This window comes from Daktulosphaira vitifoliae, unplaced genomic scaffold (assembly GCF_025091365.1).
Source record: "Daktulosphaira vitifoliae isolate Bord-2020 unplaced genomic scaffold, ASM2509136v1 Scaffold_5, whole genome shotgun sequence".
Classification (NCBI taxonomy): domain Eukaryota; kingdom Metazoa; phylum Arthropoda; class Insecta; order Hemiptera; family Phylloxeridae; genus Daktulosphaira; species Daktulosphaira vitifoliae.
Window position 1 is genome coordinate 31,291,500 of NW_026099576.1, and position 18,826 is coordinate 31,310,325.

Sequence of the window (18,826 nt, forward strand, 5' to 3'; positions counted from 1 at the left end):
TTGTAGCAATACAAAAAAAGAGTAATAAATAAATATAATTAGATCATTCTTTGTTCTGTATTATTGTCAGGACTAAATAATAAATTAAGACAAACAAAAATATTATAAATTTTGAAAATTAATAATACAATTTTTTATTTATTTACTAAATTATTTAATGAAAGAATTTGGGAATTATAATTAATTCATAATCATAAATGTTTAAAAATAGCTTACAAAAAGTGTGTAATTTAACTAACAATTATCCACTTTTAAATTAAATTAATAAATAATAACAATGGAAAAAAATATTTATGGTTTAAAAGTTAAAATATAAAAATGAATCAACATTATTTAATGAAGTGACTAGAAATAATTAGCTTATATCAGCACAAATTTTGTTCATTTACAAAAAAAATTTAAAGTAACTTAAACCCAACCATATCAATACTACTAATATTATTGTTATATTTATTTAATTAAGTAATTATATGTAGTTATTATATTTTATGATTAATTATATATTAATTAAGTATCTAACATTGATAACTCTTCAATAAATAATAATAATAATAAAGAAAAAAGACCCAAACCATAATGTCATGTAATACAAATAAAGGCAGTATAAAAGATAATATGAAAAAATAATTGAATAATCTTAAAAATTATTGTTGGAAAGAAGACATATTATTAAGAAAAAATCACTAATATAATTACAGTATTTTGGCATATTGGCAAAATATTTTTACAATTAATAATAATCTAACAATTTTTGCCAACTTATACAAACAATTATAGAAGGATGCCATTAAACTTTTAATTATTTTAAGAATATGCCTGTAACTTGAATCTAAAATTTTAAACATTAAAAAAAAATTATTTATTTTGTATTTCAAGAAATATTTTTTATATTTATTTATATTGATGATTTAAACCTCAGTCACAGGTGTATAATAGAGGAAAATGTTAGTCTAGAAATGCAATCCAGAAAATAACAATTTTTAAGATAATTATACATGAAGTATACATTTCAGCTACAATCAATCATAATAGTACTTGTATTCTGAGATGCTATACGTCTGAGTCTTGGCCAAAATCGTCTAGTGGCTTTCCGAGCCTTATTCATTGTCCATTTCACAACTCTTAATTCACAAATTGTTGTATAAATATACTTTAAAACGTCAGTATTTAGTAGTTAAGAAAAGTTTCTCATCCTACTAAATTTTAAAAAGTAAATTTTTATGATACTATTGGGTTAAAGGCAATTTTATAACTTTAAAAAAAATAATTTAAAATTATAAAAAAAGAAAGATTTTGAGACCAATTCTATAAGACAAAAGTGTCATATGTGCTGTGATTGGTTTAAAACTTGTCATGGGTGGCTTAGTTTTATGAATAAGATATCATCTCTATAGTTAGAGTTACCATTATCTCGGGGTATAAACAATAACAAAACTTCTTCTGAGGTGAGAGACTTTAATGGGTTAATACAGTCGCAAAGGCTGAAATAATTACTTCAACTAAATCAAGAAAATTATTCCATTTATATTACGATAATACATTTTATTTTCAAAAATGGTTTTACTTTATTAATTGTATAAAAAGGATATAATATCATCCATTGTTGATGGCCACCATTTATGTATAATACATAAGCAAATCCATCTTTATTGATTCCATTTATCATATAATAATATGGATGAAATGAATGCAGCCTAAAATTATTTCATAAAGAATAATTCAAAGTGATAAGAATTTTAAAAGAAAAATATAGACAATAAAAAAGAAGTTAATCATTTTTAATGTTTAAAAATGACAAAAAAATCAATATAACGGTTTTATAATGAACTTCATAGTAACTATTAGTATAAAATCAAATTAAAAAAATTGCCAATTATCATTCCAGTCATTACTTTTTACTCTCTCATTCTAGCAGGTCAGAAACCATAAGTTGAGGAAGGGTTAATCACTCTCTAGTCTATCTTAATTTTACCTATGGTTTCTTATCTGTGACAAAGAGACAGAAAAAGTGTTATAGTTATCAGTACCAATTAATGAGATTAAGAATTTATGTTTTTTTATAAAATTAATTTTTTTAATTAGATCAAATTTTAGGTTTTATGACTAAATTTTAACATAGATTTTATTATGTTCTCTTTTTTTAATAGTTTTTATAATTAATTATAAAGATTTTATTATATAATTTTTTTTTAAATTACCTGAAATTTTTTCTTTCATAAAATGAAATTGCAGATGAATTACTAGAGAGCACATGAAGAAAAATTGCTTTACAATTTTGAGATTCTGCTGACATGAGGTGTGATACTAAGCTATCCAACAATAAAGAAGCAATCCCATTGCGTCTATAAGCCTTATTAACACCTAAACTTAATATATATCCAACTTGTGTAAACTTTCCTGCTGAAGGTGACACTACTTCTCTTTCCTGTGTAAAAAGATAAATGTATTACACCCAGTGTTGTTTTAGCATAAAACCCTTTTTTTATTTTAAGATATATGTTGATTTGTGAGTGTTTACAATTCAATATAAATATTATATAGTTTCTAGTGTATATGCTGATTAAAAAAATTGTTAGTGAGTATATTCCANCTACTTCTCTTTCCTGTGTAAAAAGATAAATGTATTACACCCAGTGTTGTTTTAGCATAAAACCCTTTTTTTATTTTAAGATATATGTTGATTTGTGAGTGTTTACAATTCAATATAAATATTATATAGTTTCTAGTGTATATGCTGATTAAAAAAATTGTTAGTGAGTATATTCCACTAATTACACTAATACACATTAAAGAAAATTAAATTGAAATACTATGAATTAATTTTTGTTTTAAATTAAAATTAAATCATTATTTTTAGTGTTACATGATAGACAGAAGTAAAAAAAAAAAAAATTAAGTATGATCAACCCTATAGAATATTTTTACATTTTTTATAACTTAATAAAATATATTTTTTATCATATTAGTTAATGAAAGAACAACAAAAACATTCTAACAACTTTATTTAAAATTTAATAATTATTAAAGCATATTTTGTGGTTAAGTGTAAAATTAATATAAAGTATATCATAACAAATGTTGTAAATTTTAATTGTTGGTTTATTACTTGTGTAGAATTTTTAATGGAATATGAAAGAAAATATGGGGTAGGAAAACAAATTAATTCAAAACTAGAAGCCAGGGGTCAGATCTTAACATGTTATATTTATGTTTCAGAGGATTTGTTTAAATATTAAGTTTAAATTTTTTCACTTATTATAAAACAAAATGTTATATATTCTACAATACCTTAGGTGATAATTTTATATATAACTTAATTTCTGCTACTATTATGCCTACAATAGTAGATTTATGAATAGCTGCTAATGAATAAAATTTTGGATTTGATGTAATATCTTCATACCAAGATCTTGGGTATTCTACTGGAAAACAGTCCATACATAAGGCATTTACCTACAATGAAATTAATTAATATTGAAATAACTATAAACAATATAAAAATACTAATTATATATATATATATTTGCAGTCATCAAAAACATTCAAGCAGCCTCAAGATTTAAACTGAATGCACATACCCGGCTTTTCTTTATCTTTATATTAATTATACATTTAAATTAAATATATTTTAGCTTTGATGCAAAGTTGAGAAGGTTTTACCATGATATGTTTTTTTTTTTGTATCAGTCTATGTAAATACTTAGCTTTCATTAGATTGATTTTTATTATTTATATGCAAAAAAAACCTAATATCAATGTAGTGGAACCATTTATTGCCAAAAATTAAACAAAAACCCTCAATTTTAGAAATTTAGAAAAATACTCCAAAATTAGGCAGTCATCAAAAATAACAACAATGAAAATTTTTCCTGCATTCAACTAAAAAGTTGAATTTGTATGAAATTGTACTACGACATATTAGAGACAATGCTTCTTAAGCTTCTTTTTACCTTCTATATATGAAACTCCAATAGAAAACTTAAGTACAGGAAGGGTTTGAGCAAGACAACCTATGCATGTCAACATTATTTTCTATTTCAACTTTTGATAACATTCTGGAATTTTTGCATTCTCTAATACCAAAGTAAACTAACAACAAAATTTCTACTTGAAAAGTTATACTTAATGAATTGTGAATATGTTCCAGAATTACTTAGTCCTTCAAACCTATATCAAATAAAATCTTAAAACTTGTAAAAATCGTCATTCATAAATAGAAATTAAATAGATTCGCATCAAAGCGTTTTTATGACAGTATTAATCACTATTAGATATATCTATAATTGTCCCAACTATTCCACATCTTTAATATATTAAATTTTTTAGTACTTTTAATGTTATGTGAATTTTTATGATAAAAACTGTATGTAGAGCACTAAATACTTTTTTATTGCATTATTTAAAAAAGCATACAGAAAAGGGATGCAATCTACCTATTGCCTCCTCTGATGTTAAAAAGTGTTATTTGTGTGAAGTTTTATTTGCAACTCGTCTAAATTTAATGCATTAATTATAAGAGCTATGCTTAAAAGTGTTTTACCTCATTTATATCTTGTGGGCACAAAAATCTGAGTTGAAGGTTTGATAGATTGCAAAAACCTGAAGGCCTTTCAGGAGGAAGCAATGATGACCTCTCAACATACCTATATACATTTTTTTTTTAGTACATTAAAATTTTTAATAGACTTAATAACTTATTACCAGTTAAAAGTATCCATTCAGAAAGATAAATCCCATAACGTGACTATTAATTAGTTATAATAACCCATTAGCTGTTATATAAATTCTATGAAGTGTAGCCATTTTTATAAAGCATAGAGAACAACAGAATGTATTAATATGGACAGTAACAGAAATAAAGTTTACAATTTTTTCAAAATTTATTTTAATTTAATATGTTTACTACTGATACAAAGACTTTCTATTGTATCAATACTTACTATCAATATCACCTGATATGTAAGATTACATTATCATAAAATTAGGGTGCATATTTATATTTTAATATTAATGAGTATAATTGTATAATACCAAATAAATATACTATTTTAATTTCAAGTACAATTATAATAAATTCTTTTATTAATGCCTTGCTTTTGATAATAGTTATACTACTAGTGTGAATAATAACTCTTGTACGACACTTAAGTAAAATTGTGTGTAATATTTTGTAATATTGTACTATCTATGTAATACTTTAACATTATTTTCATGAATAATTCATTGATCATAAGATCAATGGAAAAACTATAAAATTATGTCAATTTTAATTCCATAAACATTATATAAATGTTACATTTCTAATTTCATGATATGTTTGATTTTTTTTATAGTTACAAAATTAATTTAATCATATAAATCAATAATTTTAAATGTCAAAAAGAAAGAACGATTTTTGTTGTCCCAAAGATGATATATATAACTCAGAAAATATAGATACTTTTAAAAAAGGTAGGTAATGATGAGGTGGTTACATTTATATACATTTTCTGATCAATAGACTTTTGAGTTTTACAAAATTTATATTTATTAAAATCAATAGAAAAATTTGGTATTAATTTTGTTATTATATTAATTGTGGAATTATGGTTTTCTGGATTAACTCATTAGATATTGTTTGAAACCAAAAACTATAAACTTAACTCGATTTCTCTCAAAATGTTCAACCCTAAAAGAAGCAGTCAATAATTTCCAAGAATTTGACTTATTTAAAACAGTTAAATTCTTCTTGTATTAAGAATATTATAGTATGTTTATTTTATTTGGAAGTTTTTTTTTTTTGTAAGGAATTCAACTTATCATTTTCCCATAAATTGTATTTTAAAATAATAAGTACTTTTGTTATTGATGAAAAGTGATAAAAAGTAATATAAAATGTAATATTTGATAAATTATAAAAGTTCAGTTTAGTCAAAAGCCAGCAAAGTAGAGTTCGGTCATTTTTTAGATAAGTATTGATTAATATCTGTAATAAATAAAATCACTGTTATAAAGCGCTTTGATAGGCATTTGAAACAAATTTAAAAAAAATTTAACATATCAACAATAAATAAATTACATGACTATTAACATTAATCATATATTAACAATTACTCACAAAAGACAAGTTTTCAAAATGTTTTTATTTTGTAATCATGTAATGTTTATTAATTGAACTTTAATTGTATATAATTTAGAATGATAATATATGTTTATTTATATGATAATCATACATTATTAAAAAAAAATTCAAAATTAGCAACTTTCAACGGACATTGTATAATTTTTTGCTTTATTGGTCAAAAACTCGATATAACATAATAAATGTTTAGATGGTTATTCTTTTTTAGCTTCGATGTGAAGCTGAGAAGGTATTAATTTTACCGTGATGTGTTTTTTTTTTATATATACTCTATTATGGAAAAGAAAAATTTCAGACTTTAGTTTGTCTTCATAGTGAAAATTAACATAAAAGTTAATAAAAAAATAAGATTTTTGTAAAAAAATTCTTTTTTGTATTTTTAAATTTATAATGATATAACTTTTTAAAAAATATAGTAATCAATACAATTTTTTATGATAAATACTATTTATATACCTCTTTCATTTGACATACTTTTTAGCTTCGATGCGAAGCTGAGAAGATATTGGTTTTACTAAGATGTGTTTATTTATTTTTTTTTTTTTGTGTCTGTTACCACTTTTTCTCAGCTCTCACCGAACCAATTTCTTTCAATGATACGTCAAAAGATCACAAATTGTATCTAGTCGAAGACATTACCCTCAAAAATTGAAAAAAATGCCCTCGTTCCTCGTAAATGGGGGAAACCTCCAAAAAAATTACAAATTTAAAAATCGCTAATTTTTGAAATTTTTTACATTTTTTTTACTTAAAAGTGCCATAACTTTTTCAAAAATAAATATATCAATATAATTCTTTTTTATATAGATGCATAATATCATTACCTTTTATTTGGTATATTTTTTTCATAAATTTAACCCTTAACCTGCCCACAAGGGGGGATTTAAAATGACAACTTTTTCACAAAAAATTAATTTTTTTAACTTAAATTTTGAAAATGTTCCGGAAGGTCTGACACTTTTATATATATCTTAAATTAAAGCTAATGTAATATGCTTTATCATGAAAAAAAAAAATTTCGGACTTTATCTTATCTTCATGGTGAAAATGGCTACCGAATGCTATTTTTGTGTGAAAATTTTCGATTTTGTATTTTCCATTTTTAACTTTATTATGCTATAACTTTTTGAAAAATGTATGAATCATTACAATTTTTTTATGAGAAGTAGTATTTATATAGATCTTTCATTCGACATACTGTTTTTTTAAATCGGACCATTTCCCTAAATACAGGGGGGATTCAAAACATAAAAATGCATATAGAAAGTAGAACTTTTTCAACGTAACTTTTGAAAGTGTTCCGGAAGGTCTGACACTTTTATATATATCTTAAATTAAAGCTAATGTAATATACTTTATAATGGTAAAAAAAAATTTCGGACTTTATTTTATCTTCATGGTGAAAACAGACATTAAACTTAATAAAAAAAATACGATTTTTGTAAAAAAATTCTTTTTTATATTTTTAACTTTATAATGCTATAACTTCTCGAAAGATGTATGGATCAATATAATTCTTTTTTTTGTAGATGCATGATGTCTTTACCTATCATTTGGTATATTTTTTTTATAAATCTGACTTTTTACCTGCCTACAGGGGGGGATTCAAAATGACAACTTTTTCACAAAAAATTGACTTTTTCAACTTAAATTTTGAAAGTGTTCCGGAAAGTCTGACACTTTTATATATATCTTAAATTAAAGCTAATGTAATATACTTTATCATGGAAAAAAAAAATTTCGGACTTTATTTTATCTTCACGGTGAAAATGGCTACCAAATGCTATTATTGTGTGAAAATTCTCAATTTTATTTTTTACATTTTTAACTTTATAATGCTATAACTTATTGAAAAGTGTATTGATCAATATAATTTTTTTATGGGAAATACTATTTTTTAATAATCCCTTTTTCATTCGACATACTTTATCTTAATCAGGATATTAATAAGGAACTAGCAGTTTATGAAGCTTTTGGAATAATCCACCAATTTTTTAAAATTAAACACTATCTAAAGATTTGCATCGAAGCGTTTTTTTTTTATAGTGATTTTAATCACTGTCAGATATCATTATACTTGATCCAACTATACCACGTCACCACTGTGCCGCGACCCCCCTGTGCTGGGTTTTTTTACTTTAAAGTGCTATAACTTTTTAAAAAATGTTTGGATCAATATAATTTTTTTATTAGAAGTAGTATTTATATACATCTTTCATTCGACATACTGTTTTTTTAAATCGGACCATTTTCCTATATACGAGGGGGGTTTAAATATAAAAAATGCATATGGAAAGTAGAACTTTTTCAACTAAACTTTTGAAAGTGTTCCGGAAGGTCTGACACTTTTATATATATCTTAAATTAAAGCTAATGTAATATACTTTATAATGGTAAAAAAAAATTTCGGACTTTATTTTATCTTCATGGTGAAAACAGACATTAAACTTAATAAAAAAAATACGATTTTTGTAAAAAAATTCTTATTTATATATTCAACTTTATAATGCTATAACTTTTTGAAAAATGTATGGATCAATATAATTCTTTTTTTTGTAGATGCATGATGTCTTTACCTATCATTTGGTATATTTTTTTTATAAATCTGACTTTTTACCTGCCTACAGGGGGGGATTCAAAATGACAACTTTTTCACAAAAAATTGACTTTTTCAACTTAAATTTTGAAAGTGTTCCGGAAAGTCTGACACTTTTATATATATCTTAAATTAAAGCTAATGTAATATACTTTATAATGGTAAAAAAAAATTTCGGACTTTATTTTATCTTCATGGTGAAAACAGACATTAAACTTAATAAAAAAAATACGATTTTTGTAAAAAAAATTTATTTATATATTCAACTTTATAATGCTATAACTTTTTGAAAGATGTATGGATCAATATAATTCTTTTTTTTGTAGATGCATGATGTCTTTACCTATCATTTGGTATATTTTTTTTATAAATCTGACTTTTTACCTGCCTACAGGAGGGGATTCAAAATGACAAATTTTTCACAAAAAATTGACTTTTTCAACTTAAATTTTGAAAGTGTTCCGGAAAGTCTGACACTTTTCTATATATATTAAATTAAAGCTAATGTAATTTACTTTATTATGTAAAAAAAAAAATTTCGGACTTTATTTTGTCTTCACGGTGAAAATGGCTACCAAATGCTATTATTGTGTGAAAATTCTCGATTTTATTTTTTACATTTTTAACTTTATAATGCTATGACATATTGAAAAGTGTATGGATTAGCATTATTTATGCTAAATTATTTATGTAATTATGCACCAATTTCATAGTATTAAACACACACTATCTACAGATTTGCATCGAAGTGATTTTTATGATAGTGTTTTTAATCACTTAAATATATCATGTATACTTACATGATACATGACTTAACTATACCACGTCCATACTGTGCCGCGAATCCATTGTGCTACCGTTTTTTTTTCTTAAAACTACCATAACTTTTCAAAAATTAACAAATTAAAATAATTTTTTGTTAAATAGATACCTTAGGTATTTCGCTTTTATTTGATATCATTTTTTCGACATTTCGACCCTTTAATTACCCACAAGGGAGGATTCAAAATAACAACTTTTGTACAAAAGTCAACTTTTTCAACTTAAATTTTTAAAATGTTCCAGAAATACTGCGTCTTTTAAATATATGTTAAATTAATCCTTATGTTACATACTATAAATTAAAAACAAAAAAATTGTGCTGTCCTCCTATCTTTTATATACAAATGGGTCAGCCATTATTAAAAAACATGATATTTTTGTGTTCAAATTTTTTTTTTTGTTTGTTCAAAAATACCTTACAAGGGTTAGCCATAGTAATAAGTCCACCAGTTTTTATAAAAGTTACATGAATCTAACTTACATTAAATATAAATTTAAACTTTTTTTTCCATCTCAAAGTTAAGAAAAGCGACTGAATTTTTATTTAGTTTAAATAGTCCTTTTTATCTATGCGTACACGTACACTACGGTGTCTGTAAAACACGTTGGATATTAGTTTTCAAACTAAAGTTATGCATCAAATTTGTATAGGCAATAAATAAAGAGGTGGATGATATGAATACGAGAGTATTAAATAGTTTAAATACTACAAGTTTTGTATCTAATAGATACGACAGAGAAAAAAGTTTATATAACTGCTGTAAAGAAACTTCCAAGGCAAAAAACTATGTGATTTAAAAATTTAAAATTTAGGTTGTTAAAAATATCTGTATAGAAGACGTTATTGTTAATGGCGCTATTGGTGAATTAATGCAAATCAATTGTACTGTAACTGCGAATCGTAATGGGTTTATGTTATATACTATGCTATCATTATAATGAATAAGTCACATTTCGACAAAAAGTTCAACCCGAATACATATAGTGACGAATTAAAAAGTTTATTGCTAGAAAATTTAGTTAATATGACAAACATACGTTTATATTATATTTAATTATATAGAAAATCACAGTTATATTAAATGGGTGTCATGCAATACATGTTGTCGTCGAGTGGTAATTGGCTGTATAACTAATGAGCATAGTCAAAAATTTTGATTTCTATTGTATTTTGTGTGGCAGCTATTAATTAGATAAAATTATTTATCATCAAAGTGTTAGTTTTAATGAACAGCAAATCATTTAAATATTCCAACATAAAATATTTTTTTTTATATAAATTCATATTTACAATTTTGATACACGTTTGTCATAAATTTAACAAAATATACAAATAAATTATAATTTCTCCGTAATAATTACAATACTAAATTATAAATCTTGCAATTAGGATATAATTAAGAAAATAGGAGTTGATGTTGCTTTTGTAATTATGCACCAATTTCATAGTATTAAACACACACTATCTACCGATTTGCATCGAAGCGATTTTTATGAGAGTAATTTTAATCACTGTCAGAAATCATGTATACTTGTCCCAACTATGCCACGTCCCCGCTGTGCCGCGAATCCACTGACCTGGCTTTTTTTTTTTTTATTTCAGATTTCTATATTCACCTTGAATTATTATTAAAATTATATTTTTTCTAGTAATTATATTATTACTATGTTGTAGATTTGAAGGATTTAGTTGAATCTAATGGTGATACTTTATTAGCAAATAATTCTATAAGTATCAGTTATCGCAATAATGAAGATGATTCTCATAAAGTAATTAATGAAAATGAGCAACCTCATGAGACAATTAATGAGTAAGTTATATAATATTTAATTTTAGATATTATTTAAAAGAAATTAGCATTTTTATATCAGGGCAGGAGAAGTAGTGCAGTTTATAATTGGGTAGAGATAAAAATAAACAGCATATCTCACGCTTCACAATGTTTTTTGTGTTAATCATATAAGAATACTTAATTTTTTGATAGACCTTTAATTTATAAGAAGTAAAATTCTATAAAAATTGAAAAAAAAATGATATATTATTTTATATTTTTGAACTATACACAGTGGTCCCGCATGTTCCAACAAATCATATAATTTTTTATATAGTAACAATTTGCAATATTAATATTATTATTTTTTACTTTTATACTCTAAGGCTTCAATAGTAATATATATTATAATATTTTTTTAAAAATAATTTTGTACTTTAACACAACGTTAGTACAGATTATATGNCATCAGTAGCTAAAGCTAACCCTATGCATCAAGTATAGAACTATAGTTTTTACTATGGAAGCAAACAATTTTTTTTTGATAGACCTTTAATTTATAAGAAGTAAAATTCTATAAAAATTGAAAAAAAAATGATATATTATTTTATATTTTTGAACTATACACAGTGGTCCCGCATGTTCCAACAAATCATATAATTTTTTATATAGTAACAATTTGCAATATTAATATTATTATTTTTTACTTTTATACTCTAAGGCTTCAATAGTAATATATATTATAATATTTTTTTAAAAATAATTTTGTACTTTAACACAACGTTAGTACAGATTATATGTTATTTAACGTTTTGTATTGCTTTTATTTATTTATATCTCTAAAAAATCAGAAGTAGGATATCAATAGACACTTACAAAGTAAATTTTGTTATTAGATTTAGATAATTATGTAGCAAAATATTAACATAGCTGTTCTGATGTTTGTTGAGCTCATTGCTTTTGTTAACGAACTCCTAGGAAAGTTAAGTATACTCGAAGTGGCTTGCTCTAATGCTTGTAGCAACGGAAACAATCTATCTTGTAAAGATTATGGTACTTATAACTTTACATCGTCATACGCTTAGTTTAGTTTTAGTTATTAAAGGTGGGCAATAACGACACATGCACTCAGACCCATAGGTACATTGTGCACACCTACTGAATTATATTAATTCGGTTTCTTCGCATAAGTGTTATTGCCATCACCATACGCTAGTCCAGTATAATTGGTGAACAAATCGTCAGCAGAAAAACACTTATGTGTTTATTACTGTTAACAGAAACCAACATATATTCGATCAGCCATCATTTATTATGTCGTACGTTGATGGACAGAGACGTCACTTCAGATTTTACTGGAATGTGACAAATTTTTGACCGACCCATTGTTTGAACCATAGATACAATTTTAAAGATAGAATTTTTACTTTAAACATACATTTGTAAGTTTCAAAAATAAACATAAACAATTTTAGGATATAATGTTAGTAACTTAAGTTTAAACATTATAAACAAAATAATTAGAGAATACTTTTTTTTATTTTGAGGATCAGGCTGTTTGAGTTGCAATGTTTTGTATTTAACGGTAATATAAGAATCTATGTTGTGTCAAATTGTAATGACAAAGAAAAAGGCTGTTAAAATCATATTTCTTTTGTATTTTAAATAATTAAATATGACATATTTATTATGTGACTTTTTCATTGAACAAAATTTCATTTTCACTAAATTTTAGTTTCGATGCAAATTTGAGAAAATATTGGTTTTACCATGATGTTTTTTTATATCTTTATTATCTATGTGGGTTTCTCTCCAAAGAGATTTAATTACGATGTTTTTTATATCTGTCCATGAAAATTCTCAGTTCTTATGGACTGATTTCAATAACTAATATATTAAAATAGCCTGATTTTAATCTAGTTGATGGTATTGTCATCTACAGATATGCATCGAAATATTTCTTATGATAATGATCACAGTCAAATGTCATCTATATTTGTGCCAACAATGCGACATCAACACTGTGCTGCGACTCTATTGTGCTACCGTTTTCTTTAAAAATATTATAATTTTTATTACTTAGACCTAAATGTAAAAATTGAATAAAAATTAAATAAATGCTACAATATAGTTACTATATTAAAAGATATAGAATTTATCAGAACGTGTTTGGCCACTCTAAATAACTACAAAATATAAAATAAAATTCTGTAATATTCATAAATAAACTTACGTATGAACAATTTGGTAAGTTTTTATTTTATCTTAAATATTTTTTTCATCAAGTAATTCATTTAAATTTAACAGGTTTAAGAAAATCACTAAAAATCCATTTTTTATAATTCTAAATGCATTGTTTCAAATTTTTGTTCATTATATTTTTCTTTAAACATTTATTCAGATTATGTTCTAATATATTCTTTTATTAATGAATAGAAAACGAAAAGATTATTTAAGTTGGGATGATTTTTTTATGGCTACTGCTTTTCTAGCAGCCAAACGCAGTAAAGATCCTGTGACTCAAGTTGGGGCATGCATTGTTACGCCTGAAAAAAAAATTGTTGGAACTGGTTATAATGGAATGCCAATAGGATGCAATGACGATGATTTTCCATGGGGTAAAAGTAGTAGCTCTAAAATAGACAATAAATATTTTTATGGTAATTAAAAGATAGATATAATAGTGGTGGTTTTCAATTTTGAACTTATACATTGTCTTTTAATTCTTTTCTAATAGTGTGTCATGCAGAGATGAACGCCGTTTTAAACAAAAATTCAGCCGATGTACGTGATTGTACCATATATGTTGCATTATTTCCTTGTAATGAATGTGCAAAAATAATTATACAATCGGGCATCAAAGAAGTTGTATATTTGTCAGATAAATATAGCTACAAGTTGGAAATGATAGCAGCCAAAAAAATGTTTAATGCTTCTGGTGTAAAATATAGACAGCATATTCCATCTACACAAAAACTTGTATTAGATTTTTCAGAAATTAACTCAAATATGACTCAAATGCCAGGAACACCATTCAAAACAAATTAAAAATGAATACTTAATTATTTTATTATTTTTTAACATTATTGGTCTATTTTTTAAAATTTTATATTTGTATTGCGTAACCTGTTATTACACATACATATTGGCGTAAATTGTTAGTCATTAAGAAAAACATTTTTTTGCTCTGAAATTACTTATTTATAAATGTAATCATTGACGCCCTAGGGCAATCATATAATTGGCACCCAATATATTAAAAAATAAAACATCTTATGCAAAATAATTAATTCATATTTTTTTTTTTTTGCACCTAGGGCATTTGACCTTACTGTCTCGCTTCCATTAGCAAGGTCCTGAAAACACTTAAGCATAACATAAAAATACATTAATTGTTGTTTATGTAATGCATTGCCTGATAACATCTAAATCTATTAATTTAACAAAAAGAATATATTTTATTAACTTAATAAAAAGAATTACTAGAAGTCTCTACAGACTTCAAAGTCTGTATCAAACTTAATAAAAAAACAAAACTTAATACGATTTTTGTAAAAAAAATTCATTTATATATTCAACTTTATAATGCTATAACTTTTTGAAAAATGTATGGATCAATATAATTCTTTTTTTTTGTAGATGCATGATGTCTTTACCTATCATTTGGTATATTTTTTTTATAAATCTGACTTTTTACCTGCCTACAGGAGGGGATTCAAAATGACAAATTTTTCACAAAAAATTGACTTTTTCAACTTAAATTTTGAAAGTGTTCCGAAAAGTCTGACACTTTTCTATATATATTAAATTAAAGCTAATGTAATTTACTTTATTATGTAAAAAAAAAAATTTCGGACTTTATTTTGTCTTCACGGTGAAAATGGCTACCAAATGCTATTATTGTGTGAAAATTCTCGATTTTATTTTTTACATTTTTAACTTTATAATGCTATGACATATTGAAAAGTGTATGGATCAACATTATTTTTTTATGAGAAATAATATTTTTTAATAATCCCTTTTTCATTCGACATACTTTATCTTAATTAGGATATTAATAATGAACTAGCAGATCTTGTAGCTTTTGGAATAATACACCAATTTTTTTTAAAGTAAACACAATTTAAAGATTTGCATCGAAGCGTTTATTTTTGATAGTGATTTTAATCATTGTCAGATATTATTATACTTGATCCAACTATATATGTGCTGGGTTTTGTTTCTTTGAAGTCGAAAAAAATTATTTTAAAATTTGAACTAGCTAAATTTCTATTTTTATTTAGTGACGAATACGACGTATGGTTTCTGAGACAGTAACACTTGGGTCTTTCACACCTGTGGCACTACATTTTTTCTTAATTCTTTTTGAGTTAGAAAAAAATGTTTAACTTATTTGATTTTTATCTCATTTAGATTCAATAACTTCAATAAATATTAAGGATCCCATTACTGTAGTCGTCTCTCGCGAGAATAAATTCATATTAATATTATTTTACTATGTGGTATTTTGTAGCTATCATTTATTTTCTCAGCTCTCACTTGACCTACTTTTTTGATAATTTTTTTTTTTTAATTAAACACTATCTAAAGATTTGCATCGAAGCGTTTTTCTTTATAGTGATTTTAATCACTGTCAGATATCATTATACTTGATCCAACTATGCCACGTTACCACTGTTCCGCGACCCTACTGTGCTGGGTTTTCTATTTACATAGTTTGTGAATTCAAATTATTGTGATATACTCAAAAAAAATTAAAAATGTGTGATTTCCTAAAATTATTCAGATTTTAAATTTTAGACTTAAATTCTAGCTTTAAATTTTAATCTATTCCTTCACTTGAAACTTTGTGTACCTTATTATATAAGCATTCAAACTATTATAGACTCTAATTTTTACGACATAAATTTTAAAAATTACCTTACCTTATATACATGTATATTGAATGTATATACACGTTATTTACCCAACCAAAATATAGATACAAAATTTATCAGTAGCAGAAGCAAAAAAATTTAAGTTTTAAAATTAAATCAATTGTTAAACTTAATAAAAAAAGTAAATTTCATTATTGATAAAAAATAATAATTATTTATTTCAAAATTAGTACAAATAGTAACATAATAACAATCATATAAGAAAAAACATACTCATATTAGCTGACCTGCCACTAAAACAAAAAAAAAATATATATATAGTAATTATACAGAGAGATTCAATAGTTTAAATTACAAATTGATATATCACATATTAACTATTTGACCCAAGTTAATTATTTATGTATAACTAGAAAGATATAGCCAAATTTATTCTGTTACCAAATAAATGTGTCTAGAAATTGATTAAAATTATAAATAATTAAAAATCAGTTGCTGATAAAAAGACAATCACATGATAGATAGCCTTTTACAACTTTTATTTTAGTTGGTAGAAATTGACTATAAACATTCATTAATTTCATTTTTGAACAATTTTAGGGACTGAATACTTAGTTAATTTACACTGAAAAACGTAAAATAGAAAAGTCTTTTTGATTTAAGATTACCATTTCGCTAAAATATATTTTTGTGTATTAATTAATTATTATAATTAATCTCAAGATATTAATAACAGACATAAATTTGACAAATTTATCTTTCTAGATATATCTGAATAATTAACCATGGTCAAGTAGTTATTACTTAATATAATAACTAGACATTGTATGAAAGCATTTGAACCAAACCTTATCAGGAGTGTTTTTTTAATTTTTTGGGAAAAGGGCAGATATTTTTATTTTATTTTATAATAAATGAGACACCCAAAGCTGTTATAGTTGAAATTTTAATAAAATGAGACAAAATTAAAAAGTAAAATAATTACTTTATTGACTGGATTAAATATCATGGTCTATTATTTTTAATCTAAATACTAATATCATCAATTAAATAATAGTATTTTTCTATTTTTAAATTTAATTATCTCCGAATCAATTTTTTGTCACTTTGATCATTTCAGTCTAGGTGTCTTAAGTATAATTTTTGATAACATTTATTTTTTATATTATTTGCTCAAAGTCCTTTTGAGGGCAACATTTTCAGTAAGAAATTAAGCTGTATTCATTTATTCAAGATTTTCTTATATAACGCCATATTTTGTAAATATGACCTTGAACACTGAATGTTGAAGGTCTTACCATTGTTACATGCCATTGTATGGAATTAATAAAAATTGTAAATAAATAATAACGCATAGACATTTTAGATTTTGGCTATGAGAAAATTTTTATTTATCATCAAAAAATGATTTTGCCAATCCTTTTAAAAAGTACTAGGGAATAATACTGAATTCAGCTAGAAATTTACACGGCTCTAGTTATTAGCAAATATTCTATAAGAGACAGGCCTAGAAATCGAAAAAAAATTTCAATTTTTCACAATTTTGCTTAAATTTAATATATTAATCTATATAGAATGTTTATAGTACACATTGAAAAATAATTGCAGAGACCTAAAATATTACAAAACCACATTTGAAACCTTAATTGAATTTAAAAAAGTTTAAAAAAAAAATATTAGTTAATTGTGGTTTTAAACTTTATAAGGTAAAATTTTAAGTTTGGTTAAGGTTAAAAAATATTTTATATAATACTTATAATATTTTCAGTTTTTAAAATTATTACTCTTATAAACTCTTGAAAAAAATTTGATATAGGTCAACAAAATTTTTAGATATAGTTATAAAATTTTAAAAACCAAAATCATGTCAGTTTTTATCCCCGATATAAAAAAATATTTTTCAAGATAATAAAGTTTTTAAACCTTTAAGCCTGTTCCAGAATTTGTCAATTGTCTAGCAACTTCTTCATTACGTTTTTGTTGTTCACGTTGAATACGTTTTATTCGTTCTGGATTTTTAACACCCCGGCTTTCTTGTTCTTTTAAACGTTTTTCAGCTGCTGCTGCTTGTTGTTCTCGAACTACTGCCTACTTATTATTTTGTATGAAATTAATATTTATTAAATTACATTAAAAATTAAAAATACAATATTACTATGTCAAGTCTTGTAGATTCTTCAGAAGTATTGCAGCAACAAAATAGTTTGTAGAAATTCCAACCCATGTTTATTTCATGTATTTAAACACAAATAAACTAGGTTGAAATATTTAAAACATAAATAATACTGTTCTACTTTCAAACTATGGTTTACAGTCATATAACATATTATTGATTTTTTTATTTTAAACAATTTATGTGAAAAACAAATTGCTTACTAAAATTGTTGAGAACACAAGTTACCACATATTGTGAGATAACATATGTTCTTGACAATCGTATCGTTTATCTATGATTATTATGTCATATTATCAAAGGTTTTCAAAATTACAACAATAAATATGTGGTTTAAATATAAATAACTAAATAAAATTTAATTTCCAAAGCATCATTATTTATGATAAACCTTAAATTAAAATAGGCGTAAAACCTCGTATATGCAAAAAATGAAAATTAAAAATGTTTATCTCTGAATTAAAA

At 24.1% G+C, this 18,826-nt stretch overlaps 3 protein-coding genes across 5 annotated transcripts; 1 reads left to right on the forward strand and 2 right to left on the reverse strand.

The window, feature by feature from the left end:
• Nucleotides 1-262: 262 nt before the first annotated feature.
• LOC126907465 (N-alpha-acetyltransferase 60) lies at nucleotides 263-4,925 on the reverse strand. Of its 2 annotated transcripts, none has more exons than XM_050688782.1 (6): nucleotides 4,541-4,643; nucleotides 3,951-4,167; nucleotides 3,289-3,453; nucleotides 2,199-2,425; nucleotides 1,590-1,694; nucleotides 263-1,163 (listed from the first exon to the last, which is right to left on the reverse strand). In XM_050688782.1, exons 3-6 carry the CDS (start codon nucleotides 3,436-3,438, stop codon nucleotides 1,010-1,012), a joined length of 636 nt encoding a protein of 211 aa, XP_050544739.1. In that variant the 5' UTR covers nucleotides 3,439-3,453; nucleotides 3,951-4,167; nucleotides 4,541-4,643; the 3' UTR covers nucleotides 263-1,009. The 2 variants fall into 2 exon arrangements, with proteins under 2 accessions (XP_050544739.1, XP_050544738.1); XM_050688781.1 differs by lacking the exon at nucleotides 3,951-4,167 and adding an exon at nucleotides 4,702-4,925 and having other exon boundaries at nucleotides 278-1,163.
• A 106-nt stretch (nucleotides 4,926-5,031) lies between these two features.
• LOC126907466 (deoxycytidylate deaminase) lies at nucleotides 5,032-14,597 on the forward strand. Its single transcript, XM_050688783.1, has 5 exons — nucleotides 5,032-5,156; nucleotides 5,334-5,451; nucleotides 11,215-11,350; nucleotides 13,748-13,971; nucleotides 14,049-14,597. The coding sequence occupies exons 2-5, from the start codon at nucleotides 5,373-5,375 to the stop codon at nucleotides 14,357-14,359; spliced, it is 750 nt and encodes a 249-aa protein (XP_050544740.1). The 5' UTR covers nucleotides 5,032-5,156; nucleotides 5,334-5,372; the 3' UTR covers nucleotides 14,360-14,597.
• On the reverse strand, nucleotides 13,768-18,740 carry LOC126907468 (uncharacterized). Of its 2 annotated transcripts, XM_050688786.1 has the most exons (4): nucleotides 18,344-18,740; nucleotides 18,112-18,276; nucleotides 16,462-16,481; nucleotides 13,768-13,857 (listed from the first exon to the last, which is right to left on the reverse strand). In XM_050688786.1, the coding sequence occupies exons 1-3, from the start codon at nucleotides 18,410-18,412 to the stop codon at nucleotides 16,467-16,469; spliced, it is 249 nt and encodes an 82-aa protein (XP_050544743.1). In that variant the 5' UTR covers nucleotides 18,413-18,740; the 3' UTR covers nucleotides 13,768-13,857; nucleotides 16,462-16,466. The 2 variants fall into 2 exon arrangements, with proteins under 2 accessions (XP_050544743.1, XP_050544742.1); XM_050688785.1 differs by lacking the exon at nucleotides 13,768-13,857 and having other exon boundaries at nucleotides 16,383-16,481; nucleotides 18,344-18,733.
• Nucleotides 18,741-18,826: the final 86 nt, after the last annotated feature.

What these genes read in the sequence shown, in the direction of transcription:
- LOC126907466 (XM_050688783.1), top strand. Translation starts at nt 5,373, where the DNA reads ATGTCAAAAAGAAAGAACGATTTTTGTTGTCCCAAAGATGATATATAT. An exon ending in TATAGATACTTTTAAAAAAG is followed by an intron (nt 5,452 to 11,214) that starts GTAGGTAATGAT and finishes ACTATGTTGTAG; the next exon opens with ATTTGAAGGATTTAGTTGAA. An exon ending in AGACAATAAATATTTTTATG is followed by an intron (nt 13,972 to 14,048) that starts GTAATTAAAAGA and finishes CTTTTCTAATAG; the next exon opens with TGTGTCATGCAGAGATGAAC.
- LOC126907468 (XM_050688786.1), bottom strand. Translation starts at nt 18,412, where the DNA reads ATGGGTTGGAATTTCTACAAACTATTTTGTTGCTGCAATACTTCTGAA. An exon ending in AATCTACAAGACTTGACATA is followed by an intron (nt 18,277 to 18,343) that starts GTAATATTGTAT and finishes AATAATAAGTAG; the next exon opens with GCAGTAGTTCGAGAACAACA.
- LOC126907465 (XM_050688781.1), bottom strand. An exon ending in ATATAAAATTATCACCTAAG is followed by an intron (nt 2,426 to 3,288) that starts GTATTGTAGAAT and finishes CTTTTTACACAG; the next exon opens with GAAAGAGAAGTAGTGTCACC. An exon ending in CATCAACAATGGATGATATT is followed by an intron (nt 1,164 to 1,589) that starts ATATCCTTTTTA and finishes ACTACTAAATAC; the next exon opens with TGACGTTTTAAAGTATATTT.